Source organism: Etheostoma cragini, chromosome 23 (genome assembly GCF_013103735.1).
Source record: "Etheostoma cragini isolate CJK2018 chromosome 23, CSU_Ecrag_1.0, whole genome shotgun sequence".
Lineage (NCBI taxonomy): Eukaryota > Metazoa > Chordata > Actinopteri > Perciformes > Percidae > Etheostoma > Etheostoma cragini.
Window position 1 is genome coordinate 5,642,020 of NC_048429.1, and position 25,542 is coordinate 5,667,561.

A 25,542-nucleotide genomic window follows, 5' to 3' on the forward strand; every position below is an offset into this window, starting at 1 on the left:
TTTTCCCACTAGGTTAATGCTAACATGACTCTCAACATGTGGACGGAAGCTTTAAAATAAAGTCGAGTCTCCCCTGAGACCTTTTTTAGAAAACCATGGCTGTTCAAATTGAGCTGAAGAGGATTTGTGCATCTTTAGTTGACGATAGCCAGGTCACAGCTTTGGCTGTGTTGTTGTAGAGATTTCAGGTGTGGGACAAGGCTTATGGCAGTTGGAGGTGGACAAAGAGCATCTAGGGGAGTTAACTGTCACCACTGTGCCATGACCATCTGTATACTAATCCACTTTATTTTTCTAATCCACTTGTCTCAAGCGAGCCACAAGTGTGTCCCATTTGTATTGTTGGTGTTTTTTGAACATAAATCGATGGACTTAAACATTTTATGGGGATTAGTTCAGCTTAGCTCCATGCCTAATGCAATGATTAGGGATTTCTGCCACAGCAGATAAGTGAATGTTCACTAGTTACTCAACAACTGTGCTCAACTGTTAAAGACCTTAAGCCAAAATGGCAAAGTCGTGGTCAAGACAGCTCCCCAGTCGCAGTGGTGTGTCACCCATAACACTTCATTAACTTTATTCACACGGTGATGCATCCAATTCACATTGGTCATTGACCATCTGATGAAGTAAAAACAATCCATTATCACCACAATGTTATTTAAGTGAGTGACTAAAGCTGTTTTTATGTATGAATGAACTGAAAGTCCATCGAATCAGTTTCATCAAATCATGTGAGAAAGTTTCCCTTTCTCACATGTAGCACACAAAAAAGAGATTGCCTGTGTCAGACGCATTCTCACTTACTGGAAATACTTTGTTTGGTCTTAGGTTAAGTCAAATTTGTATTCACTTATTTGACAGCGTATTGGTATTTAAAAAAAGCTTTTACAGGCTGAATACCACAGGCTGAAAAAAGTCTGTTTAGTTATTTTACAAAAAATATGGAGCTTAAGGAAATAGTTGAAGCAATTCTGCAGCCTAATGATTTTTATGTCAAACTGAGAAGTGATGAGCCACCAAGTGTGCCATCAAATCTGACCTACAGCACCAAAAAACTGCTCCAAGAGTTGTGGCCTAGACGCAGAGCAGACAAACCGCTGTACTCCTAATACCAAAGGCCTGTAAAGGGCATGACTGAGCAGTGTATAAATCAAAGCAAGGTCTACAACACAGGCAAATGCTTAAAGTTAAAAGTGAGAACTAGCGGGTCACTTAGGGTTGTCACACTAGGCTGTTTGAAGAAAATTTTAAGTGCAAGTTGGAAATGGACCTTTGAAGATAAAATGTCAGCTCCAGTACGTGCTGTGAGTGTGATGTTTAATTACAATTTCCCCTCTTTTTCTAAGAATGTACATGCAAACATTTCATAGTAAAAGTATACATATTCAGGGTAGAGGGAAGATTGATTTTAAAGATGCTCATTAACACCAAATATAGGGATTCTGGAACACATTCTGAAGAACTGGAAAGATGGAAATTCAAGCCACAGGCTCATTATGAGGCATTTCCAGGTCAAAAAAATGCATCCATAAAAGTAGAAAGGCAAACAAAAACCTTCAAAAAACAGCTTTAATGCATTTTGAATGAAAGACAAGAGTATTTCTACATAGAGAAGTGTGTTGCCAGTGCCTGTTTTTTTTTGCTATCCTGGTGTGTCTGGTATTGCAGGTTTAACTTGGTTACAAAACAGTATTTGGAAAACAACCCTATACATAAAGTCAATAGTTCAATGAGCAAACAATCTTTCTTCCAATGATTACTTCTTGTGATATCCTCATTTGAGGAGTTGCCTCATTTTTACACAGCTCATCTTTCATCAGCCATTCATGTGCATTCCCTTTTTTTAAGTGTTTTTCCTCAATTATAAAGCATGTGTCTAAATGGGGAGATGTTATTTATGCACTGATTATAAAACATAGCTGTGCCAGAAATCTGTGCTTTTAATTATCGATGTAACTGGCGCACCGGCAACATTGTCACTGGTATTTAATGAATTGCTTTTGAACAAGCTAAAAGCGGATGCAAGAAAAGGTCACATTGCTCATGTGAATGTTTTAGAAAGACATATATATATTAAAATATACGTATGAATCATTATTCATCTCCGCACACCATTACACTTTTAAAATATGGCATTGTATCCTTTTGAAATGCGCACAGCCCGTTTTCAGAAACGGCGCCTGTAAACGCACCGTCAGGACTTTTGTACGGTTGTGATGTCACAACTAGACTACATAGGTAGAAAGTGCTACTACAGTGTTCCCTGGCTGCAATAATGGTGCAGAGAGCAAAGATATGGAAGACCTGGAAGCGCTGACCAATCAGAGCAGAGCAGGTTTTTTTAAGAGGGGGGCTTGAAGAGACTGGCACTAAAACTGAGCATTTCAGAAAGAGGCTGAATAAAGATATATTCAGACTATTTTTGCTTTGCCAGACCATCCGCACGCTGTGGAGCAGAGGAGGGTCTTGCTAGGCCGCAGAGCATTGCAGGATTGGAGAAAAATGTGCTCTGGTTTATTGGCATTTCTTTAAACCAATCACAGTCGTTTGGGCGTGCTAATCGGCGGAGGGAGGCACTGCAAAATTGTCTTGCGAGAGACAACTCAGATTGGACATATGGTCTAGCTGGCTGTCTCAATTTACCATGCAGAGATCTGAGGAGCAGGTAACCATGGTCCTAAATACACCGGAGATTAAAATTCCAACAATAAAAAAGGGGGAGGAAATCGACAAAAATACATGCTTCCATTGGGTTTTCCTGTGGCATCAGAGCAATACCAAAAGTGGAACGTCAAGGATATAGACTATTTCAGACAGAAAAATGTCAGTTTTGAACATTAAAGCATGCAAACATGTTCTGATAGAAATCCTAAAATACAAGTATTAACCTGAAAATGAGAGTAAGATGAGACCTTTAAATATATTTGCTTAAATACTTGACTTCTATGCCAAGTTGAAAGGAGAGGATTGAGAGTTATTTCTGAGTTGAGAAAGAAGGTGAAGTATTCCTTTATAACATTTTACGATGGCCCCATTATAAATGCCAATTAAAAGTTTTCAGATACTAAAATGCTGAATCTGACTTGTGTGCCTCGTTAAAAACCTCCTCTTCTCTTTTGTTCTCTTTTGTAGGTTCCATCTGAGTAGGAGGTGGCAACAAAAGACCAAATGCCATGGATGTATTCAATTTCACGTACTGGAATGCCTCTGAAGGCAATGATACAGAAGTTGTGGAAGAGAGTAAAAGCGCCTACAAGACTGTGGAGGTCGTGTTCATCGTGTTGGTGGCCGGTTCCCTCAGTTTGGTTACAGTTATTGGAAATATCCTGGTCATGCTTTCCATCAAAGTTAATAGGAACTTACAGACCGTCAACAACTATTTTTTATTCAGCCTTGCATGTGCTGACCTAATTATTGGACTTTGCTCTATGAACTTGTACACAGTCTACATAGTAATGGGGTATTGGCCCCTGGGCCCGGTGGTGTGTGACTTGTGGTTAGCCTTGGACTACGTTGTCAGCAATGCATCTGTCATGAATCTTCTCATCATAAGCTTTGATAGATATTTCTGTGTCACCAAGCCCCTCAGCTACCCTGTCAAAAGGACCACCAAGATGGCGGGAATGATGATTGCAGCAGCATGGGTCCTGTCTTTCGTCCTCTGGGCACCAGCCATTCTCTTCTGGCAGTTCATTGTTGGTGGAAGGACAGTGCCTGAGAAGGAGTGCTACATCCAGTTCTTCTCAAATGCTGCAGTCACTTTTGGCACTGCCATCGCCGCCTTTTACCTGCCTGTCATCATTATGATTCAGCTCTACTGGCAGATCTCCAGAGCAAGCAAGAGCCGTGTGAAGAAGGATAACCGCAAGCCTTCAGGAGCCAATCCAGAGCCTCTGTCACCTGGCCAGAGACGGATAAACACACCAAAACCCAACAATAACAACGTTCCAGGGGAGAACACAGCTCCTTCCCAGAGCCAGAATGCTGATGGAGCTAACCAGCATGACCAGCATGATGGAAAACTGCAAAATGGCAAGGGACCTTCCTCAACCTCTGCTGAGGGAGAAGCCGAAGGTGACGACGTGGCAAAGGAGAACTGCATTCCTGGAGAGGAGAAGGAGAGCTCCAATGATTCAACATCAGGGAGTGTGCCTGCATCGATTCAGAAGGATGAGGAGGCGGCACCATCCACCGCTAACTCCAGTGCCGAGACAACCCAGCCCCTCCCATATCAGCGTGCCAAAGCAGGGGGCTCCAAGCTGACCTGCATCAAGATCAAGACTAAATCACCCAAGGGTGACTGCTACACGCCATCCAACGCTACAGTTGAGATTGTCCCAGCCTCAGAGCGGCAGAATCACGTGACGCGAAAGATTGTGAAGATGACAAAGCAACCTCCCAACAAGAAGAAGAAAATGCCGCCATCACGGGAGAAAAAAGTCACCCGCACCATAATGGCCATCCTGGTAGCTTTTGTTGCCACCTGGACTCCTTACAATGTGATGGTGCTTATTAACACCTTCTGCTCCAGCTGTATTCCCAACACAGTGTGGACTATTGGCTACTGGCTGTGCTACATCAACAGCACCATCAACCCGGCCTGCTACGCGTTGTGCAATGTCACATTTAAAAAGACATTCAAACATCTTCTTCTCTGCCAATACAAAAATATTAGGTCAGCCAGATAAATATGGGCCACTTAGGAGGAAGAATTGAATTATAAGGTGTGTATGCGTGTGTGTGTGTGTGTGTGTGTGTGTGTGTATCTGTGTGTGTGTGTGTATTTGTGTGTGTGTGTATTTGAGGGCAGGTTAAGTTTTGCAAGAGTACATGAAATTACTTTCCATTGTTTTATCTTTTGTTTTTTTTAATTTCTCTCTCAATAAACAGTTGTAGCACTTTACACAAGTTCAACTGATGCCAGTTGCGTTGAGATGTGTCATGCAGAAGCACCATAGATTAGTAAGGTTGTGAAAAATTCAGTTGGACTCTGGGTTGTAAGCTAAAAAATATAAACGAGGGTGTGTAAAGCAGGGACCACTTGGGAGTGACACTGAGCTGAAAGAAAATGAGAAAAGATAAAGAGCGGAAAAAGATCTGCGCTGTACGTAAATACAAGACTTCAAATGGGAAAATAGGGCTGACTGAATTTACAAACCTAAACAGTTTAAAGTTCAGTGGAGATACCTGTAGATAACTGTACATATCAGTGCATACTCAATATGTTTGTGGGTGTGCTAGCTCGGAGTGTGTGTGTTAGCCCGTGTGTACCCCTCTGCCTGCCTTTTTTCCGTCTTTATGTGCACCTCATCATGGCACTTCCAACCAGCAACATTTAGAATAAAGTGGGGCAGCTTGGGTAGATTGCCTCTAACGTGATCACATCACAACTGGAAGCTATCCCATCTACCAATGAACTCCTTTGGGAATGAGTTACCGTCAATACATAAGAGATATATAAATATGTTAAAGTTGTACAATTACCAAAAAAAGATTCTCACTTGCCTCTACTGGTAGCATTTCATGGTGGTAAGTTTGCTTTTATTTGGCCAAATATGTCTCAAAAATGTCTGCCTCACATTAATAAAGGAATGCAATGGGCAATGTGTTTTTGCTCACAGCCTTGAAAAATGACATTTTAAAAAATCCAACAGCAGCACGTCTCTCCATAAACAATATCCTGGCTACACAGACCTTTTCAATAAAGAGATCTAGTCTATCTCATAGGTGAGAAATTGTTTTTTTCTTTACAGGATGTTGACCTGTTATGTGCCATAAAATAGAGATACAAATATCCATTAGAGACAACTAGTAATTTGGAAAAATAACCCCCATTGCAACAGTTCTACTAATTCTCTACCAAGTCTACTAAGTCTTCCCAAGAGATTGATACCACTCATGAATGTAGATATGAAGCCAGGATACAGTTGGCATAGCTTAGTATAGAGACTGGGAGCAGTGGGGAACTGCTAGCCTGGCTTTGTACAAAATGTTAAAACAAATCAGTCCATCAGCATCGTTAAAGCTCACCAATTACGTGTCATAGCTTGTCTGTTTCGTGTGTAAAATAACCAAAGTGCAAAATAACAGGTTGTGGTTTTACAAGGTTTATGTGTGGGACGATTTATTTTTTGGCAGGGAGCAAAAATCTTCTGAACTCTTGTTGTCATCGTTAGGAAATCACTACACCCAGCTAAGAAATAGACCCTCACGTTTTCCCCGTAGAACCACAACTTGTTTTCACGTTGTTAATTTGTATAAAAGAGTATGGCCTGCCTTGTTTTATCATAGAGAATAATCTAATTGCTATAAGAACAACAAACAACACAAGTTGTTTGATTAAATTGAGAAAACAAATGTGGCATGAGACAGGATGGTTTATTTTATGGCAGTTATCAAGATGGTTAAGAAGATCAGTGTTTGCTGTTACTGCGAGGAACCGTCCTGCTCTGTATGTGAAACAGGTGGCTGGAGCTCAGAGCTGTGGTTTATTACTGTCTTTAGGAATGCTTTTGTTGTGCGTGTTTCTTTGGTGTGTGTAGTTGAGTGGGATCATCATACAATTCCGCTGATTAGTAGATTGATGTCACAGCGTCTACTGTACTCACACTGCAAAAAGGGGTGTCTAAAAACTGGATAAAAACACTAAATCTGAGGGAAAAGGTACTCAAAACAAGTGAAATCATATGTCCATGCAGCAAGATTATTTCACTTGACACGCTTGCTTGATTTAAGATTATAGTTTAAAATTGAACACTCAAAAAAAGAAATGCACTCTTAAAACAAGATAAATTATCTAACACTTCTAAATCTAAGGTTTTTATCTTGGTAAGAACCAAATAATTTGCAGTGCACTGTACTGATGATGATTGTGAAGACCTGTGTGTGTGTGTGTGTGTGTGTGTGTGTGTGTGTGTGTGCGCGTGTGCGTGTGCGTGTGCGTGTGTGGGCGTGTGAGCTCTGAAGTGGGTGTGGGTATACATGCTGATGTGTGTTTGCTCCAAGAGTGGAGTTTACTTCTGATCACGGGTCACAACCTTGTGATTTAAATAAGGGCTATTTCCGCGTCTTTACTGTACATGTTTTGTAACCCATCTCCTTTTTCTTTTTTTGGAAATTAACAAGTGAGTTAATTCAGTCTGTGTAAATCGTTTCATTCTGAGATTGCAAATAATGAATAGTTGTGTCTTATTAGAATTGGAAAACAAATGAGAAAATATCAATTTCCTGTAAGACATGTTCCATGTATTCATGCATGTCATCCATCATTTTAGCCTATTAGCCCATTCTTAGTTACATTGATGTATGCTCGCCAGTTGGAGTGATGAATATTCAGGAGCATTTGCCTTTAGGAGGTTGCCACAGTGGCTGGTAGGGGGGCTTTGCAAAGATTTATGCCTGCACCGACTAGCTCCTCAAGGCTGTCTGCTTAAACCGAGATCTGGGACTGATCCTATAAGAAAACTCAGCATGAGGCTGATCAGATTATGGGACGCTGTGGAACACCTACATTTGAGATTAAAGATTGCCCATTACACGCTCAGCATGTGCTTGCATGCTAGAGGCCTATGCCCCAGTTAGTGCTACCTTCAATCCTGATCGTGTTATAGTCTCTACCTAATATATGAGGTCATGAACATAATGTAAATATCACATACATACATGTGTACGTATATACGTATATGAGCTTGTTGTATTGGGAATTATCTCCCTCCTGCACTCATTCTAGCCTTCCTTGCTGCTATGTTTCACTCCTATATTTGCAAAGCCAGTGCAGGATAAAATTCCCTGCACATGCATTAACATTTTGTAGTTGAGAGTCACAGAAATTAATCACAATTTTGCATTAGGCTAGCAAACTGACATTTCCTTTTTGTGGCTGCCAACCCACAGCAACATGGTAAATGATATGTTAAAATACCAGGCATTCATAAACTCTGGATGCAACTTCAGCATGAGGCTGTACATCTGTGGTGGAAGAAGTATTCAGATCCATCCCTCAAATTAAAGTTGCAATATTGCAATATAAAAAAAAAGTCCTGCATTCAAAATTATATTAAAAGGTGCACCCTGTTTGAATTTTTGAGGCTCCAGGCTCGCCCGGAAAAATGGCTGATTAGGTTGGTTGTGGAAGCAGCTTATAACAACCTGTACTTAACGTTTGTTTGGCAGCAAAATCTCATGGCAGTTATAATTAATGCGAGAACAAACAACTAAGTATAAGAGTGCCAAACTACGTAAGGACAAAGGTTGGTGTGGTGGCTGTCAATCAAAAACAGGACTTTCACTCAATTTTGGAAGTCATTGGCCACCTATTGTGTCGTTTAGGCATGAGGACGTGCTAAAAACTCAGCTAATCTGTTTTTTTCAGCATGTCTATGTGGATATGGTTTGATCCGATTTGATTGACAGCAGCCTGGCATAAACAAACAAACATTCCACCAAGACTTAACAAATTTTGATTCAATATTGCCTAATCTGATTGGTCGACACACTTTTTTAGTACAAGAAGGCTACCTAAACATTTGTAGTATTTGAGTAGGTTTTCTTCCCACCACTGCTGAACATACTGTACATTGAATGGTCCGTGTTTGTCTCTGCGTGTAGTTTCAACCAGAACTGAGGCATCCATCCAAGTTTGACATACAACCATCCGTTACAGTGATAAGTAGAGCCATGTCTGTCTGACATCCATCACACATCTCAGTAGTGGGTAAAGAGCCTTCCAGAATATCTGATTAATCTTTCCTAAACTGTCGTTTGAGTGATACCAGCAGGAGAGTAAGTGGCTCACAGCTCAAGCAGTGGTCCAGGGGTCCCAGTTTGAGCAGCTGCTTAGGTGTTTGATGGAAGGTGATGGCAGTTCATCACCTCCTGGTGCATGGAGAAGGGGCCGATGCATCTAAAATAGTGCTTAGTGCTGTTATCTCCACAGCATGCACTTTAAACATCAGGAGCAAAGTTCTCATGAAGCGTTTCACTCCCCCCCGCTACTGTTGTCGGACAGATGAGAAAAAAAAGATGTTCTTGTATCAGGTGTTTTCAAGGGGGAGGTGGATGGTGTGAGAGAATGTGGGCTTATTATAGAACGAGAAAGGGTTGTTTGTTGACAGCGAAAAAGAGAGGCTGTCGTGCATGTGAAGGAGAAAGGCGGCTGATAGCCCCCAAGGTGTACACTTTGCTCAAATGAAATAGATAAGCTTGCCTTTGTAGTCACGGCTTCAATAGGGGAGGACAGAGGAGGGACTTTGTCAGTGACAAAATCCAAAGCTAGACGCTGCGTGTGGACCATGTTTGGAGAAGTCACAGACGTTCTGGGCAGGTCAGCCAAGGGTTTTGCTGCAGGAATTTCAGCGTCCCAGACAAAAGCTGGCGCCTGGTGTAAACACAGTGTTATACGGCGCTGTTTACTGTCCCTCCTGTGCTTTTATTAAATCTCATTATCATGTTGTGCAAACAGACTCCATCGCCTCTTACTTTATTGTTATCGTGATAATAACCTTTATATTTTAGGAGTCCATTCTTGTGCATATATGCTCACATGTAGAACATATCTTCTGATGTCCATCTGTCTAATATGACTAGAATAAACATTGTCTTCACTGTAATCAACAGATCATAATGTGCCGTCAGAGCTAGCTGGGCTCCTTTTCATACGGCTTATGTCAAAGGGCTAAACTCCTTTTACGGAGTAAACATGACATGTAAAAATTATCAGAGATTACTACAAATTTAAGTTTTCTCTGGCTTCACTCTTGGGGGCCATTGGTGAGATTAATCTCACCAATCTTGTGCAGCCTTGCAGAAGTGAAAATGCAGCAGCTTGTGTATGCTGGGAAAATTTTATCATAGACGAAAATATTTATATCGCCAGATTGTACAGAGCAATTTAAAGTGCCTTATCCAGAATAACATAAACAATTTGCTCTTTTGTCCTAAAATCGCAGTTGTATCTTTAGTGTGTCTGTGCTGAAAGTTGTAGATGTTGCTGCATTATGCACAGTATAGAGCATGTTCAGCATTTTTTACTTTTTGGTTACAGATATTGTGTTTCTCAGCTCTGAGCTCCCATTACTATGATTTACATCTTAACACTGCCACTGTCTAATTGCAGAGGAAGCTTGGACCGAACAATCTAAAATCATCATCTCAATGCCTTTTTGAAATAATTTATCAAAAACTGTACAGCTGTGACATATTTCAATACCATCCTGGAGGCACAGCCGGCTATTTTGGTTGAATTTCAATTTTTTAAATCTTTCAATAGCAACAGGCTTCCAACAGACTCACTTAGACACAGCATTGCGTGATCCTGGAATAAGTATAAATACATCATGTACATTTCCGATGGTGTTTAGTAAATCTGTTTCTTTTTGGTATTGTACAAAGTACAAATTAAAAAATGATCAGTGTACAGCCAGAGAGATTTTCTTTTGGTTTGAAATTTAAAATGTTATTTAAGATCAATAAAGATGAATATTATGGGTTATGGAAGTGTTTCAAAGAGAATATGATTATATGAGTAGAAGGTATGTGCATTTCTGGGGGCATGATTTGCTAAGAAATGGATTCCTGCTTTGCAAAATAAGCACATGAACCAAACCTTTCAACTTTGGAGCAGCGTTCAAAGAGAGTTCAAGAGTAACTTTGACAACCAGAGGGGAGAAAAAAGGGCAAACCTGGAAACCTGAAGGAGGAAAAAAAGCTAAAACTAGTTTCCAGTGACCCAAAGGCCCAGAAGCAAGTGCTTCATTTTGATTTCACCTGTAAATGTATTAGGCCTCACACCTTGTGAAGAAGCTGTCGTCTGCTATCTTACCGGACACTCATAACTTTTGCAATTTTAACATCCCGGGGAAAAGTTCTTTTTTTTGTGGAGCAACCAATGGGTTGAGCTATTTGACCCTATCTGAACTTCAAGGGTCACAGTAAACATGTGGATTTAAAACAAAATCAGCAAACAAACAAAAAAATTCTGTTGCCTGCTGCAAGTGTTCATTGTACACACAAATGTTCATTTTTCATTGGCTTATGTATGTAGATGTCCATTGTGTATTCACTCACTGTGGCTTGTGGCTTCTCTTGCAATAGGAAAAATACATTTTACAAGTTATTGTTTGCATTGTAGATATCTATATGATAATAAATTATATGTAATTTGGATGTGATACATTTGAAATGTACATACATGTCTTTATTAGCTATCTGAATGTTTCCTCCCTGAAATAATCCCTCATTTAACCCCCCCTCCCCTCCCCCACTATAATTCCTGTACAGTAACAATGATATTGATTTCTTTTTTGATGCATTCTTGATTGATTATTTATTCTGAACAACGAACCTGAGTGTTATTATCACTAGTCCCCTATGACACTGTAAGATGAACTGCATCAAGTGGTTACCTTGTGCCATATTCTCTCAGAATGAAAAATCAAATAAAATATATGAAATGTGTTTCTCATTTTATTTTTGGAGTATTTGAATGTGTGAGGATGCACAGGGTGAAAGAGAAAGAGTGTCTACCTTTTTTAATTTTTTATTTTTGGAAACATAGGGACTGTTAACTCCAACTGACGACTACAATAGAGAGTTGATTTTTTTTTTACAGCAAACAGCTGGAGAGTAAAGATCAGTGGGTATAAATTGAGGTACAACAGAGCAGCAGGAGGAAGACACACTAAAAACAGTAGTAGTTCTCACACTACATATGCTATTTCATGCAGCCTCCGGACAGATCTAGGTTTATTCTTACTGGAAATAAAAGAAAAATATCATATAGCACAAAGTAATGGGTAAAGCATTACCATTAACTTGAGACACTCGGAAAAATTGCAGATGCAAAACTTTTTGTTTGCTCAAATTAATTAAGTGAAGATGTTTAGAGCTTCACTTTTAACCAACTGCTTCATTAAGTCGAGGCATGGACCAAACAGTTTTCCAAATTAGAGTTAGACTATGCAACTGTAAAACAAATGCTATCCAATTTGTCGGTAAGAAAATAATCCTAGAAATAACATCATTAGGTAAGAACACTAGTAAACAAATCTGTTTCCGTATTCATTATTTGTCCCTACCGCTGAGTATTATATCTCCTATCGCAACATACAAGATGTTTCTTATCAGGTGCTAGAAAGAAGAAAAAGTAAAACATGTTTTTTACTAAAAGGCATGTTTCCACTGGTTTTGTCAAAGCTCTATAGGCTCCTACTGTCAACCTACAGGATATACAAAGAGGAACCATGTTGAAATAGGGCAGTCATGTCTTTCCACCCTCTTCTTCCTTCCTCCCAGGGACAAACAACTTCATCAGTCCATTTGGGTGCGCTCTCGCTTCTTGCCTTCCTTCTTTTGCTTCTTTGCATCTATAATAGGAGAAAAGACAAATAGTTGAAACCCACAATGTTTACTTTCGTTGCCAGAGGTGGGTTTTTTGCAAATAAACAAATCCCATTGTCTCCATGAAGAGCACATATGCTCCGATTCAGATTGTAATAATCAACCGTAAGCGTTTTAATTAGTTTTTTTTCCCAGAGTGTAGGTTTAGAGCTGTGACACTGCATGCAGTCCCTCCTCCCGCCCTCTCCTGGGGATTGATTTTCGGCCTGGTGTATGCCCCATGAAAAGGCGTTTTATCAACGTCCCGCAACAGTGGATTGGTACCTGGCAGCCATGGCAGAAGCCACAGTCCATGGCTTTCCTGTCTGCTTTGCGGCCTCTGGTGAACAGGAAGAGAGCACAATCTGCAGTGGTTTGGCTGAGCTACTGTAGCTCCTGGCTAGCTGTTTTGACTGGACTGTCAATCTGCTGGGCTGTTTGTGTGTATCTGCTTGTCTGTATGCCCGTGCGTCTGTCTCTCAGTTGAACTTTCTGTCTTTGTCTTTTTTTTTCTTTGAACATACGCCTGTGTTTGTGCAGATAGAGGTTGCATTTTTTCTTTTGATTATTTTGTAGAGAAATATTCAAAATTAACGACGGTTGAATTCCATTTCAGGGTCCTGACTTTATTAAGGAAGTGCTCTGACTCAGTTGCTCCGTCTTTTAAATTCCTTTCTACATCTGTAACCTCTAAATCCCCCTGTTTTACTGGAACACTTAAATAGAACAAAGGCCTCATTAATGTTATTAATAACACCTGTGGACAAGTCTGTGGGAAACGTCCTGTTATGAAAACTAATCAATAAAAGTATGTGTTGTGCTTGCAACTTCTTTACTTTTCAGTGTATTTGATTATCTTTTTTTCAAAATATAATGTAATAAGTTAAATAAGTTTGTATTTCTCAAATAACTTGGCACCAAGCTTTTTCATTTACGACATGTTGAACCGACCCGTTCTAACTCTCAACTCGTCAAATACAGCGCTCGCATCAGTGGCTCTCAGAATCTGATACCAACACACAAGTCACCCTTAAGCGTCTGTAAGAGACGCACTGGGCTTTGGCCGTGGCGCTGTGAAATGACGTACTTGTAGCGTAAAGATCTAAAAAATCTGAGACAGGAGCAGGTTGCAGTTTGTCAAACAAACAGACTTTCATTCAGAAGACCAATTTGTGTGTCCTGTGTGAAACCAAAAGTCAGCACTGACTTTCTTGTGTCTCGTGCGTGACATTAGTATTTTGTGGCTTAAACCTGATACCCAACATTTTCCTGAACTTTGCAAAACGATGCCAAAGTTATACCGAGTGTTAAAAAGTGGGTGCCGACCAACCTGCCGTATTTTCACAAGTTGGGAGTGGGAATGTGTTGGCTGAACAGAGATGTCAGCCGACATAACCAGCAACCCTTTAATTTAGAAGTAATCCAAAGCAAGTTCCTACTGCTGTAATTAGCATGAAATTTAGATCCCCAACTATTGGTGAATTTAAAAAGAGGTACAGTGTGATGATGTATGAAAACACTGTCAATACATAAAATCCTGAATTAATTAATTTGTATGAAATGGATTATTGTGAAAGGTCTCCTTCACAAACCCTCTAATGAAATGCAGGCAAGCAGTTCTGAACAGCGACAAGGTATGCTTAGTCAATGAGGATTTCAATTGAGTTTCAACCTTTTTAATATTCTGAATGTGCACTATGAGGAAATCGTCTCAGAAATCTGTTCTTGTCACCTCGGTTGCAAACTTCCGTTGGCAATAAGATTTTGACGTACAAAGCGCTCTCACCCATGCAAATCCGGAAATTGCTCTTCCGTCCAATTTCTTTGCTTGTTTTTATTTGTTTGAATGTTTTCGCAACTATATTTTTCCTCTCTTCCCCTGTCGTTTTTGTCAGCACATTCTGCTCCCTGGGGAGAGAGATGGAAGAAAAGGATTCTATCTCACTTTGTATTATCTTTCTCCATATGTCGGATGGGGTTTCATACCAGGCTGGAGTATTTTCTGCTGCACTTGCACATTACATGGCACTGCTCGCTCTCCTCTCTGCCTCTGACACAGACTCATAATCAGGCGTTTGCTGCCTTTTCCAGCTCAAATCTGCCCTGAGCCAAAACACGGTGACAACATATTTTGCCAAAACTGAGTTTGTTGAGTTGTTGAATGTTGCAATGTAGCCAAATACATTTAGTCAAGCACAGTTGTGAGGTACTTGTATAATTACAATTCTATGCTACTTTATACTTCAACTTCACAACATTTTAGAGAATAGGTGTAATTGACAGGGTTACAACCTGGGCCAGTCCAACCCACCCCAAAAACCTCTTATGATTTCATTTACATAAATAAAGACATTTGACCCATAAGTTCATGCAGAAAAGGAAAAAATTGTTGCAGAAAAATTAAGCAGAATGCAGAAAATAAAGTGTTTGATGTTCAAAATTTCAATATTGCTCAAATGGAAAATCTCAACCCGCCCAATGTTTTAGAGGGAAGTAACATCACCACTGAATTTGTTTGACTGTAGGAACTTTGCAGATTAAGATGTTACACACAAAACATCAAATCACATATAACAATGATACACAAAAATGTTGCACACCACACGGATGCTTTGATTACCTATGTCTAGGGGCCATTGACACAGAAGTACTTTTATCTTTCTAATAAATCTCTATCTTTAATACTTACATGTTTTACCTAGCTATGATTTTCACAGAAGATGTTTAGTTGTAATGGAGTATTTCATTTACCTGAGTAAAATATCTAAGTATTTCTTCCACCACTGCATTTCACCATATTTAAAAAGAGTATGCCTGGTAAATGACACATTTTGGTGGCACACTTTTTTTGGTGACCTAAGGGTTAATTCCCTGAGTATGCCGAAGTATTTTATTAACAAATCCCTGGTTCTGCTCCACCCTCATTTCGTTCTATTTCTCCACTTGAAGGGTTAATTTACAAAACATGATCAAATAGGTGTTGGGTTGTTTTGATAAGAGATCTAAATTTGTATTTTTATTTGCATAAATTCTTCTGAATCAGAATCAGCTTTATTTGCCAGGTATGAGGTATGAGGACACATACAAGTTTTTACTTTGGAATTTCGTTGCTCCCAATGTGCTTACATATACAAACAACCAAACAATATAAACACACTAATATATATACACTCTAAACAGAAACAAAAACAATATAGAGGCATGAGTGCAATACAAATTATTTAAATGTGAGCCTCAATAAATAAAGTAGTGCATCAATCAAACTAATGGATTTCATCTATTTTCACAAATTAACTCTTCAGAGGGACACGTTCATTTTAACAATAAATTAATTTATGGTAGAAATCAGTTAGTTCAAATGGACAAAAAAAGTATTGTATTTTCCTTGCATGGTAACACAAGATCTGAGTGTGACAACTTCAAGGAGGTCATCATCACATGGTCAGAAAAATCGGCCTTTAAAGTTTGGTCGGCTAGCCTAAAGACTTTGTCTTTTCTTAACCTCATATTTCTGACCTATAGGGGCATAGAGCCGCAACTGCAGAAACTGTGGGGTGAGTGTTACAATAATACTGTGTGGCTCTGGATTCCATTATCTTACATTTATTTGGATTATTTCATTTAAAAGAACACCTTTTAGTCCAGAAAGGATGACCCAAACAAAATTGATTCAGAGATGCCAGAATTATTTCTACAAAGCCTTTTGTTTAACTTGAAATCAAGTCAGGCACCCAACACGGCAAAAACACCCTGCTCACTGCTGTTCTGCTGAAAGAGAACGGGGGACCTTGAGGTTTCTACAGGCATTCATGATGTTTTATTTCTGTCAATCTTTGTTCTCTCTTTTGCTCCGCAGGGTCTGTGTTTCACCTGGGCTAGACAGCAAAGACACGCAACTCTGAATCTCAGCATGCTCCCTCTGCAGCTCTTAGCATTGCCTCCTCCAGAATGTGCAAATGACAGATGCTACCTCCATCACAGTAACGTGCTGCAGACAGATGCCACCTCCATCACAGCAACATGCTGCAGTAAGGGAAAACCTATCTCCCAACCCAAGGTGGCTGTTCAGAATTGCAGATTTGGCCAAGCAGATCTCTGTTCCCAGCCGGGAATTAGATAGCTGCTCCTCTCTCCATCTTAGTCACTCTCAAGTCAAACAATTCTGTTTATTTTTTCCATAAGCTCCCTGATCGTGTTGTTGTGGACTGTATCTATGCCATCCCCTGACACAGAAAACCATACACAATTCCCCTTCCTGTACATACCTCATTGTGCACAGCAGCCCCTCTTTCTGTTTCCCAGATACCCCTTTGCTTCCCAGGGCTTATCTTCTAACTGGCAGACGTGGTAAATCACACCTCACATCACGCAGTCTCTCTTCCCAACTGCTTCCCTTTATCTCGGCCACTGTCATCCTCGCTCTGCTTCTCTGTTGCCCTCAGCTCTCACACCTCTTAGACTGTCAATCCGCATTCACGCATCTGGCCTTCATTAGAACTGATGCGCACAGGTACGCAGCGCTGCACACATGGCTGCAAACCAAACACCTTTCCACTTGCATACACATACACACACATACATCCATTATGTGAATATATAGGTTTTAATTTAGCCTACAATTTTAACATTAAAAGTCTTGATCTACATTGATATTCCTGCATAATGAAACAAACTTAAGACCACTTAAGATACCAGGATGGCATAAGCAAACAAAATATGACTGAATGGAGATTGTCCAAAGTTGCACAGTCCATGTGATTGAATGTGATGGCCCCTTATATATTGGAGGCCTGCCTATAGTCCCTCACTCTCACCCATTGCATTTTGGGATAGGTTCCATCCCCCAAAACTCTACACAGAATAAATCAAGACAATTGGATCATTATCATTATCATTATTTGGCATTTGCTGAAATGGCTGATGCTGTTGTTATTCTTCACGGGACACACAACAGACCTACTATAAATCCATATACATTTCTATTTATTTTAACAGCATGTTTTGCTGGAAAGCATGGCAGAGTCACAGCTAGCGAGTACAGTACAGTTTCTCAAGAAACTTCCTGTCACAATGCATTAATGATGCGCTACCGAGTGAAAGATTTAACAGATTCCTCCTTTGAAAGTCAACTAGAGTTTGGCATAACATCTTAAGACAAACAGTTGAGCAGACAGACGTGTTACAGTTGGCGGCACTGCAGCTGCAGTCAGACATCCTGTAGTAAAAAATAAAAAAGGAGAGCTCCCATATGTATTATCCTTGTAATTTGACTGGCTGTTTTATGAAGTGACAGTAAGGTTAAGCAAACTCCAAGTGCAAACCTTTGTGTGTACACATGTCATCTGCTGAGCATGATAAGGGTGCAGTTTATGACCATTGGCAGCCATTCTGCACTCATTATAATCCTGTTTGGACAATGGGACAGTCACAGTGGGTCAGTTACATCCTTGTTTACATAATCAACAAAGGGCATTGACTCACTTGGAATGAATCGTGTGCATTCTTATCACCAGTTTTATACCAAGCAGAATGTAATATATTCTACGTGCATTCAGGTGGTTATTAACTATATAATCCCAGTAGCTCAAATCGTGTGTCAGCTCGGGTTTTTATAACTGCCCATTTTCCATATAATGTGGGAAGCAGTGACTTCAGTTTCTTTAAAATGACTAAAGAAAGCTAAAAGCATGTAATTACAGCTGAGTAGTGAGTTAACCTATTCACCTCTTGCTGTCACTCACTGCTTCAACTTAGCTCTTGGGTAGGTAGATTTTTATCACGCTGATGTGAATGTGAATCACAGATGTCATTGCCTGAGATTAAAATAATTTGCAAGGGTTTGGGGGATTTAACAAAGAGGCAATCAATCCAAGATATGCCAGGAGACAAGCTAAATATCTGCTGAACTTATACAGTAATTGTTACAAAGAAGATAAAAGAAATCCTCTCTCAAATGCACCTTGATGATGCACATACTGATGTTAATTTCTTATCATAATTGATGAATCCAGATTTGTACCTGTTTGTCATAGGCAAAATACACCAAACATCCAAAAACAGCATAAGACGTACAAGCTTGTCAGGGGGGAGATGAGCTAAATAAACAGAGACACCCAAGTGGTAAACATCCCTTCAGCTAAACTTAATTAAACAAACCAACTAATCTAACATTCCCTGTAACAGTTTACAATGACTCAACAGTGCAAGAAAGTACTGGAGTAATTCTCTTAATACATTAGTTTGATTTTGCATGGGTCTTTTCATTCACACCAACCTAATGACATGTGATTTCCTTAATTAAGAACTAGTCCAAAAAAGTGACTTTGTTGCATCAAGGGTTTAAGGTATGTTTCAATAAATCTTTCCAGCTTACATTACAGTACTAAGCCCATGAACAAGTTTTTGCAAGAGCCTTTGCTTTGTCTTTGGTAAGGAGTACTTCTATTGAAAATACAAATATTTAAGGGTGGTACAGTGCATTGATTTCTTCAATAAATGTTATTATTCCAATGTGTTTGTAAGACAAGGTACTGTGCACCAAAAATGAGTCAATTGGCATACTCTAAGTTATTTAAGGAATCAAGTTGTCACCCGGAATTATTAGTTTATGCTGAGGAACAGTAACATATCATTTTTTTTGTTAGAGTACAGAGAACCTATACCACTCTGTTATTCATCAACAGGAAGTCAGTGCACCCCTCTGTTACTGACAGCATGTCCAGGGAGAGTTAAAGCTTATCTAGTGGTGATTTATTCCAGTCGGCTTACCTTGCAGCTTAGTCTTGGGGGTTTTCCCACAGGGCTTGGTGGCTGTGACAGTGATGGCGCAGGTTGCATCCATGAGCGCTCGCTTCAGCACGCCCGTCCTGTTCTTCTTGCCCGTCACCAGATCGCACTCCCCCCAAGCCTGGAAGTCGTACTTGCATTCCCCTATAGAACACAAAGAAATCAAACCCTTCATTAGATGCTTTGGTTTTCTGGTGGCTCAGAGATGAAGTCAAGTCAATTAATTTATAAAGCATATTTAAAACCAACCTCGGTTTTACAAAGTTATATTATGTTATAAAAACAAAGGAAGACAATACAAATATAGACACAATGAACATCATACAAACAAGACCCTTTTAGGCAAATGTCCCTATACTAAATCACACGCCAAAGAATAAAAAAGTGTTTTAAGATGAGACTTAAAGATATTTGCAGTAGAGGAGGACTGGATATGAATGGGAAATTTGTTCTTCGTTCTTGAGTCTCAGGGCCACAACGTTGAACGCACGATCACCCTTTGTTTTAATCCGAGACTGTGGAATAGCTAAAAGGAACTGACTAGACAATCTTAGGTTCCAGCAGGAGTGATCTAGGGTAAGGACATCAGCAATATATAAAGGGTCCAATCCATGTAATGCCTCTAAACCTGAAACATTATCTTAAAAGCAATTCAATATTTGACTGGTAACTAGTGAAGAGCCAACATAAGGGAGATATGTTCCCTCCTTCTGATACCAGTCAAAAATCTAGCAACCGCATTCTGGACAAGCTGCAGGAGTAATAAAGATGATTTGCAAATCCCAGAATACAAGGAATTGCAGTAGTCAATACGAGACAAAAAAAGAGCATAAATAACAGTCTACAAGTCCGTACGACAGTGGAAGGATTTTAGTATAGCAATAGTGCTGAGATTAAAAAAAGCAATTGAAAGCATTTGACAACAGAACTAAAATTTACCTAAAATCAAACCTTGAGGTGCACTGTAGGGCTTTAGTCAAGACCACCTTTGTCAAGTCCAAGTCAAGACCGAGTCCAGGACAGAAAAAAGGTCTTATTCATGATAGTATCTCGACAATCAATTTGGGTTATTTGTTGATATAAAAGCAAAAACTGGTTCAGAACACCCAGGATTTATGAGTTCAGCCATTCCCCTTGATATCATAAGGTGATAACTGATAATTGCTACATAGACAATACTGCTACAGTAGGTACTAGTAGTAGCAGCAGTAGTAGCATTTGAGCAACAAAATGACAACATAGCTTCACTCCAGATGTAGTGTAGAAATGAAGTTACCAGTATTACAGAGTGTAGCCCTATAGTTGGTTTATGGCTCCCCTAAAAAATAATGTATTCAATTGTTATTTGGACGTGGGTTAATAGGAAATACATGTATTTTCTGAAAGACAAGAGGGGACAATATCTGAAGATAAATAGGTAGTCTTCATGTGTGATACAATATCCATCAATGCTGGCAGGGCCAGAGGCACAAAACAAGTCAGAGAAGCAGGGCATAGGATTGATGAAGAAAGGGTCATGATAAGTAGGTGAGATACAAGATCTGATAGTGTCAACCTTGTTGACAAAAAAGCTCAAAAATTGTTTCGTGATTTCAAACGTTGCATCATGGAGTGTAATGGCATAATTTAGTGCAGTATTTATTGCACTAAAATAGGAGCCCCATCTGCTCCCAATCAAAGGGTACTCACGTTTACAGGTAAGAGGGAGATGAAAACCTCATCCTATTACTCTATGAAGGAATCAAAAAATTGCCTGGAGGTGAACGGTTTCAGTGCTCAGATTTAGCAATCTGGCAAGCAAAATTTCAGTAATGGATTAGAAAGTGATGCATTAAAAATCACAAGTTTATTGTCGGATAGAAAAAAATTAATTAATTTTGTTAATGATAAAACAAGATCTAGTGTGTGACCATGTTTGTTTGTGGGACTAGTTACAGACTGATTCAAATTGGATAAGTCCACAGTTTGTTGAAACTGGCTAAGTAAAGGCTTTGATGGACAACAAGCATGGATATTAAATTCACCAAGGATACAAATATTATCCAAGTCGGGAACAACGCAGAATACCTGAAAAAATTACTGAATGTATTTTTTGCCAGTCAGTAAATCACCCCCTTGAGTCTGAGGAGTTGTGAGTCATACACTTTCAATGATTTTCAAGAATGCTTTAATCAAGCAGAAAACCTGAAATAATTACTGAATGTAGCATCTATGTTTTTTTGCAATCAGTCAGTGAATCAACCCCCTCGAGTCTGAGGAGTTGTGAGTTATACACTTTTAATAGGTTTGAAGAATGCTTTTAATTTATTTGGCTATTATCTCCGTCCTGTCAGTGGAAACTGTCCAAGATCCACGAGCCCAAGCCAAGAGACACTCTTATTAAAATCCAAATAAAAAGAAAAGAACAGGAACAGATGGTGCTGCACAGTTTTGATCCTATATTTCCTATATAATGAAACCCGCTAACAGATGAATGCAATCAAAAACTGTCCGGCTTCTGTTCATTCTGGAAATAACGGACAGATACAATCTTGGCAGCAGAGAAGTGAAAGTCCTTTCAGCACCTTAAATAAATTTCACATATGTGCTTTCTTGACATTACATTTTACCCACTTTAAAGTCATCTCCAGTGGATGCAAGTTTGCTCCAGAAAATGGCCAAAGCCAGTAGCTGGTGTGTGCTGTAGAAATTAGTTTGAAGAAGTGTGTGTGTGTTTGTGAGTACTGCCCGGCCCATGTCTCTCATATATCTCTCTCCATTATTTTCTTGCCATTCTAGCCAGGCTCCCTCAAGGCTGTGACACACAGTCATCAGCTTCCTTTCACATGAAAGTGTCGGACCCCTTGTCACTGCCTCTGAGATCCCTGGATGCTCATCAGAAAAGGGGAGAGGGGAAAGAAGGGGTGAAGAGAGGAGGGATGGAGAGGGGGGAGAGGGAGTGACAGGGTCATTGTTGCGTGAATCCTACAGGGACTTCCTGAGCATGCAACTTAGAAACAAACCGTCTCCGTAATTTGTCTTTGAGAGTGAGTGAGTGAGTGAGTGAGTGAGAGAGAGAGAGCGAGAGAGAGAAAGAGAAAGAGAGAGAGCAATAGAGAGCAAGAGAGAGAGAGAGATTCCTTGCCAGCTTCTGGAAATTTGACAGCAGCCCATGCCTCTTTAGGGTCACCTACCACTAGGCTAACCAATGGTTGTACAACTGTGAACACACCCACTCATCAGCAACTCTACGTCCTAACAGAGTCCTAAATAGATCTGAGGATTATTGGGAAAAAATCAGATCATTTAGAATCTCGCCCTGCCTTAAAAATGTCAAATCTAGTGTCAAATACTTGCTGGCACCCTGACAGTATTGTGCACACCGTCCTGTTTTAAGTACTCTGCCTGCATGGTTGTTGTACTCCTGTGAGTCAAAAAATGGAATCAGTAACAACTCTCAGAGAAAACCCCATAAAGTTTCCAAGTTTACACTTTTTACAAGGTTTAATGTTCTTCCTTAGTACAATATGCACGGTACCTATAAGTAATTCGATGACTAGTCTAAATATTTACACATCAATGACAGGCAGACAGTATCAACCCCCCACCCACATCCACCCTACAGACAATGTGCACAATTTGTGCAAATGTACAGTATATAAGTCATGTAATTTTGTATTTCATTCTTTCTGACTTTTTTTAAATGATTTTTGGGCTGTTTTATGGCCTTTAATTGGCAGGACAGCAAAGGTCCGCGGGCAGCTTTGAACCCAGACTGCCTCTAAGTCCTCAGCCTATATGGGGCGTGAACTAGATGTTGACTTTTTCACTGTGCTGTATCATCATCATCATCATCATCATCACCAATTCAAATTCCTGTGTACTTGTGCATTTGGTTAATAAAGCGATTCTGATTGACATTTTAACTGAGCAGCATCTAAATCCAGGTTTGGCTGCCAGGGTTAAATTGCAGGGTGTTGTTATACTAATTTGGAAACATTTTGTGGGGCGTTTGCACCAAATGTTACAGTATTTATTCCTTTTTTGATTGAAAAAATATCCTAAATTAAAAAGGTACTGGCTTAGTTTCAGCATCTTCAACACAAGGAGGGCCTTTTTCTTTCTATTATTTTCTTTTCTCAAGTAACTTTCAACAATTCAAAAGCCAGAGCCATGTAACTTATGGTCAATACTCCCAAAACCTTTGCTACTATAATCTATATACCCACTTTGCAGGACCTAGTTTCCTGCAGTGTGTTCATCACTCGTGACAGGCTTATTGCAGAGCAGCAGGCTCCTGCCTGACAGGCCTTACTGGAAGAACAAAAGTCCTCAGGCTTGTCACTGCAATACACTTCATCTGTGAAGGCTGCACAGTCTCAAGCCCAAAAAGCAAATGACAAAGCAGGATGATTATTCTTGTTTTTTCCATGGCGATGTATCACTTCCTTGGCAGTCATTTTTGTTGTACCCCTAATTAGCTAGCTCACTCATTCCTATTGTAAAAATGGGACCATTGTTTTGTGAGTGACAGGCTAGCATACGTTACATGGAGGTGTGGGGTAAATGGATGGAGGAATAGTAGCCACACAGTCATGCCAAAGTAAGGACATTCTCTCGGTCTGTTTGTGTTTGTAGAATATTTGAATATTTAAAAGGTGCTGTAAATTGTTAAGAAATATCTACAGTATGGCCTCCCTCACCTCCAAACTTCTTCTTCCAGTTGCAGGGGATCTTGCAGCGTTGGGTCTTGATGGTCTGCTTGCAGTCAGTGCCAGTGCGGGTTCCCTCCCTGGTGCCGAGCCCACAGTCACCTTCGTTGGCGACACACACACTCCACTGCCACTCCCCACAGTCTGACTTGCGCTCCTTCTTTCCTGTAGGAGCGAGCATAAAGAGGTTTTGTTACCTAATATCATTTCCACAATTATTCAACAGATTGTTTTTACATCACTTAATGAGTTATTTTGCAAAATATGCCAAATAATTAAATATTTTTTTTTTAATATTCATTTGAGGACTTTTCTGACATCTTATTTTAGGGCAAACCTTTAAGACGTTTGTGGTTTTGCTTGTGTCAAGTCATGTATCTAAGGAATCAAGTTTGTGGTCCAGTCCCACAACAGTTAAACCCAATGTCATTTATGAAAGATTAATATTTATGTCTAGAGTCTGCCATGTTACAAAACTCTCACATCTACAGCGTTGGTCATAAACAACGTGTTAGAATCTTAGTTTTTATTAAAACAAGAAATGGAAACTGCAACTTGCATTGTCTTTTTATTATTTCAAGGCAGCTAATGAGTTTAGTGCTTGTTCTCATTTCAAATGCAAATTGACTTTTTTTTACTTGAATTTAAATTAGGTAAATGTTGTTTTCTTTACCCGAGTGGGAATTATATGACTTATGTAGCCTTATGCTTTGCAAGATACTGCTATTTGTTTCTGGTAAATTCTCAAAGGACACCAATTACTACAACCCCAAAGGCTTTTTCCCACTTCATATTTTCAAGAGTTGTGTCCAACTAAATGAGTTGTTAAGAGTAACATTCTCACAGCACAACATCTTAGGTCATATATGTCATATTTTTAAATTGATAAAGTTAATTGAGAAACTTTGCTTTGCCATCATCAAACAAGTTGTAGATTGGATTTAATACTGAACATCATGGTGCTCCTCTTTCATATTCATATACAGTGTAAAGTAAAATTGAAACCTGCAGAGATACTAATAATTCTATAAAGTTTTCTATAGTTAAAAGTTTGTCCTGTGGCAAAGTTGGTTCTTTGGTAGCCCAGACGCACATGTACTTTGAGTTTTACGCCTCGACACAGAGGTCTAGAGTTCGAATCCGACCTGTGAGGATTTCCCCTCTCTCACCTGTCAAAAATTAAAGGCGGAAAAGCCCAAAAATATACATATGTAAACCTCTATCTTAAACTTTGCAAAATGCACCTTGTTTCTCTGCTTTGCCTCCTTCAGCTGCCATCACTGTTAGCACCAGGAGTGTCATCACAGCCACCCATGTCCACAGCTTCTGTCCATTCATTCTGAAAGAGAGACAATTGTTAGAGGATATGATTTCTTTAAATGTGCCTAAACTTAACATATTCAGCTGGTTCTTAGGTCATGAAGAAGAAGAGAAAAGCAATAGATATGGCAAGTCTACCAACACAGAATAGCCAGGGAAATTTCCATCTCTCATCTGGTGTCATTTCCACTGTGCTGGATTCCAATACCAACATTTTGATTGTCTGCACTGCCAGTACACTGTCAGGCATGGCTGTATTGGCTGTCAATCACTGTGAAACCTTGTCAAGGGTACAAAAAGTCAACACATGTTTAATTTGATTTGTCAAAACCCAACAAAATATTCTGTAAGTGCAGCTAAGTAAACT

The 25,542-nt window shown here is 39.7% G+C and overlaps 2 protein-coding genes across 4 annotated transcripts in view; one reads left to right on the forward strand and one right to left on the reverse strand.

Moving 5' to 3' along the window:
• Positions 1-6,761, forward strand: part of chrm2a (cholinergic receptor, muscarinic 2a) — a 70,516-nt gene extending 63,755 nt beyond the window's left edge. For all 3 annotated transcript variants that reach the window (XM_034863312.1, XM_034863314.1, XM_034863313.1), the window contains one exon: positions 3,136-6,761. In XM_034863312.1, coding sequence (XP_034719203.1) covers positions 3,177-4,691 — 1,515 coding nt within the window. In that variant the 5' untranslated portion in view covers positions 3,136-3,176 and the 3' untranslated portion in view covers positions 4,692-6,761. The remainder of the gene's footprint in view (positions 1-3,135) is intronic.
• Positions 6,762-11,534: 4,773 nt separating this feature from the next.
• The window catches only part of ptn (pleiotrophin), a 43,706-nt gene continuing 29,698 nt past the window's right edge, over positions 11,535-25,542 (reverse strand). Inside the window, exons 2-5 of the mRNA XM_034863316.1 lie at positions 25,100-25,194; positions 23,847-24,020; positions 19,147-19,308; positions 11,535-12,365 (exon numbers count right to left, since the gene is read on the reverse strand). Coding sequence (XP_034719207.1) covers positions 12,310-12,365; positions 19,147-19,308; positions 23,847-24,020; positions 25,100-25,193 — 486 coding nt within the window. The 5' untranslated portion in view covers position 25,194 and the 3' untranslated portion in view covers positions 11,535-12,309. The remainder of the gene's footprint in view (positions 12,366-19,146; positions 19,309-23,846; positions 24,021-25,099; positions 25,195-25,542) is intronic.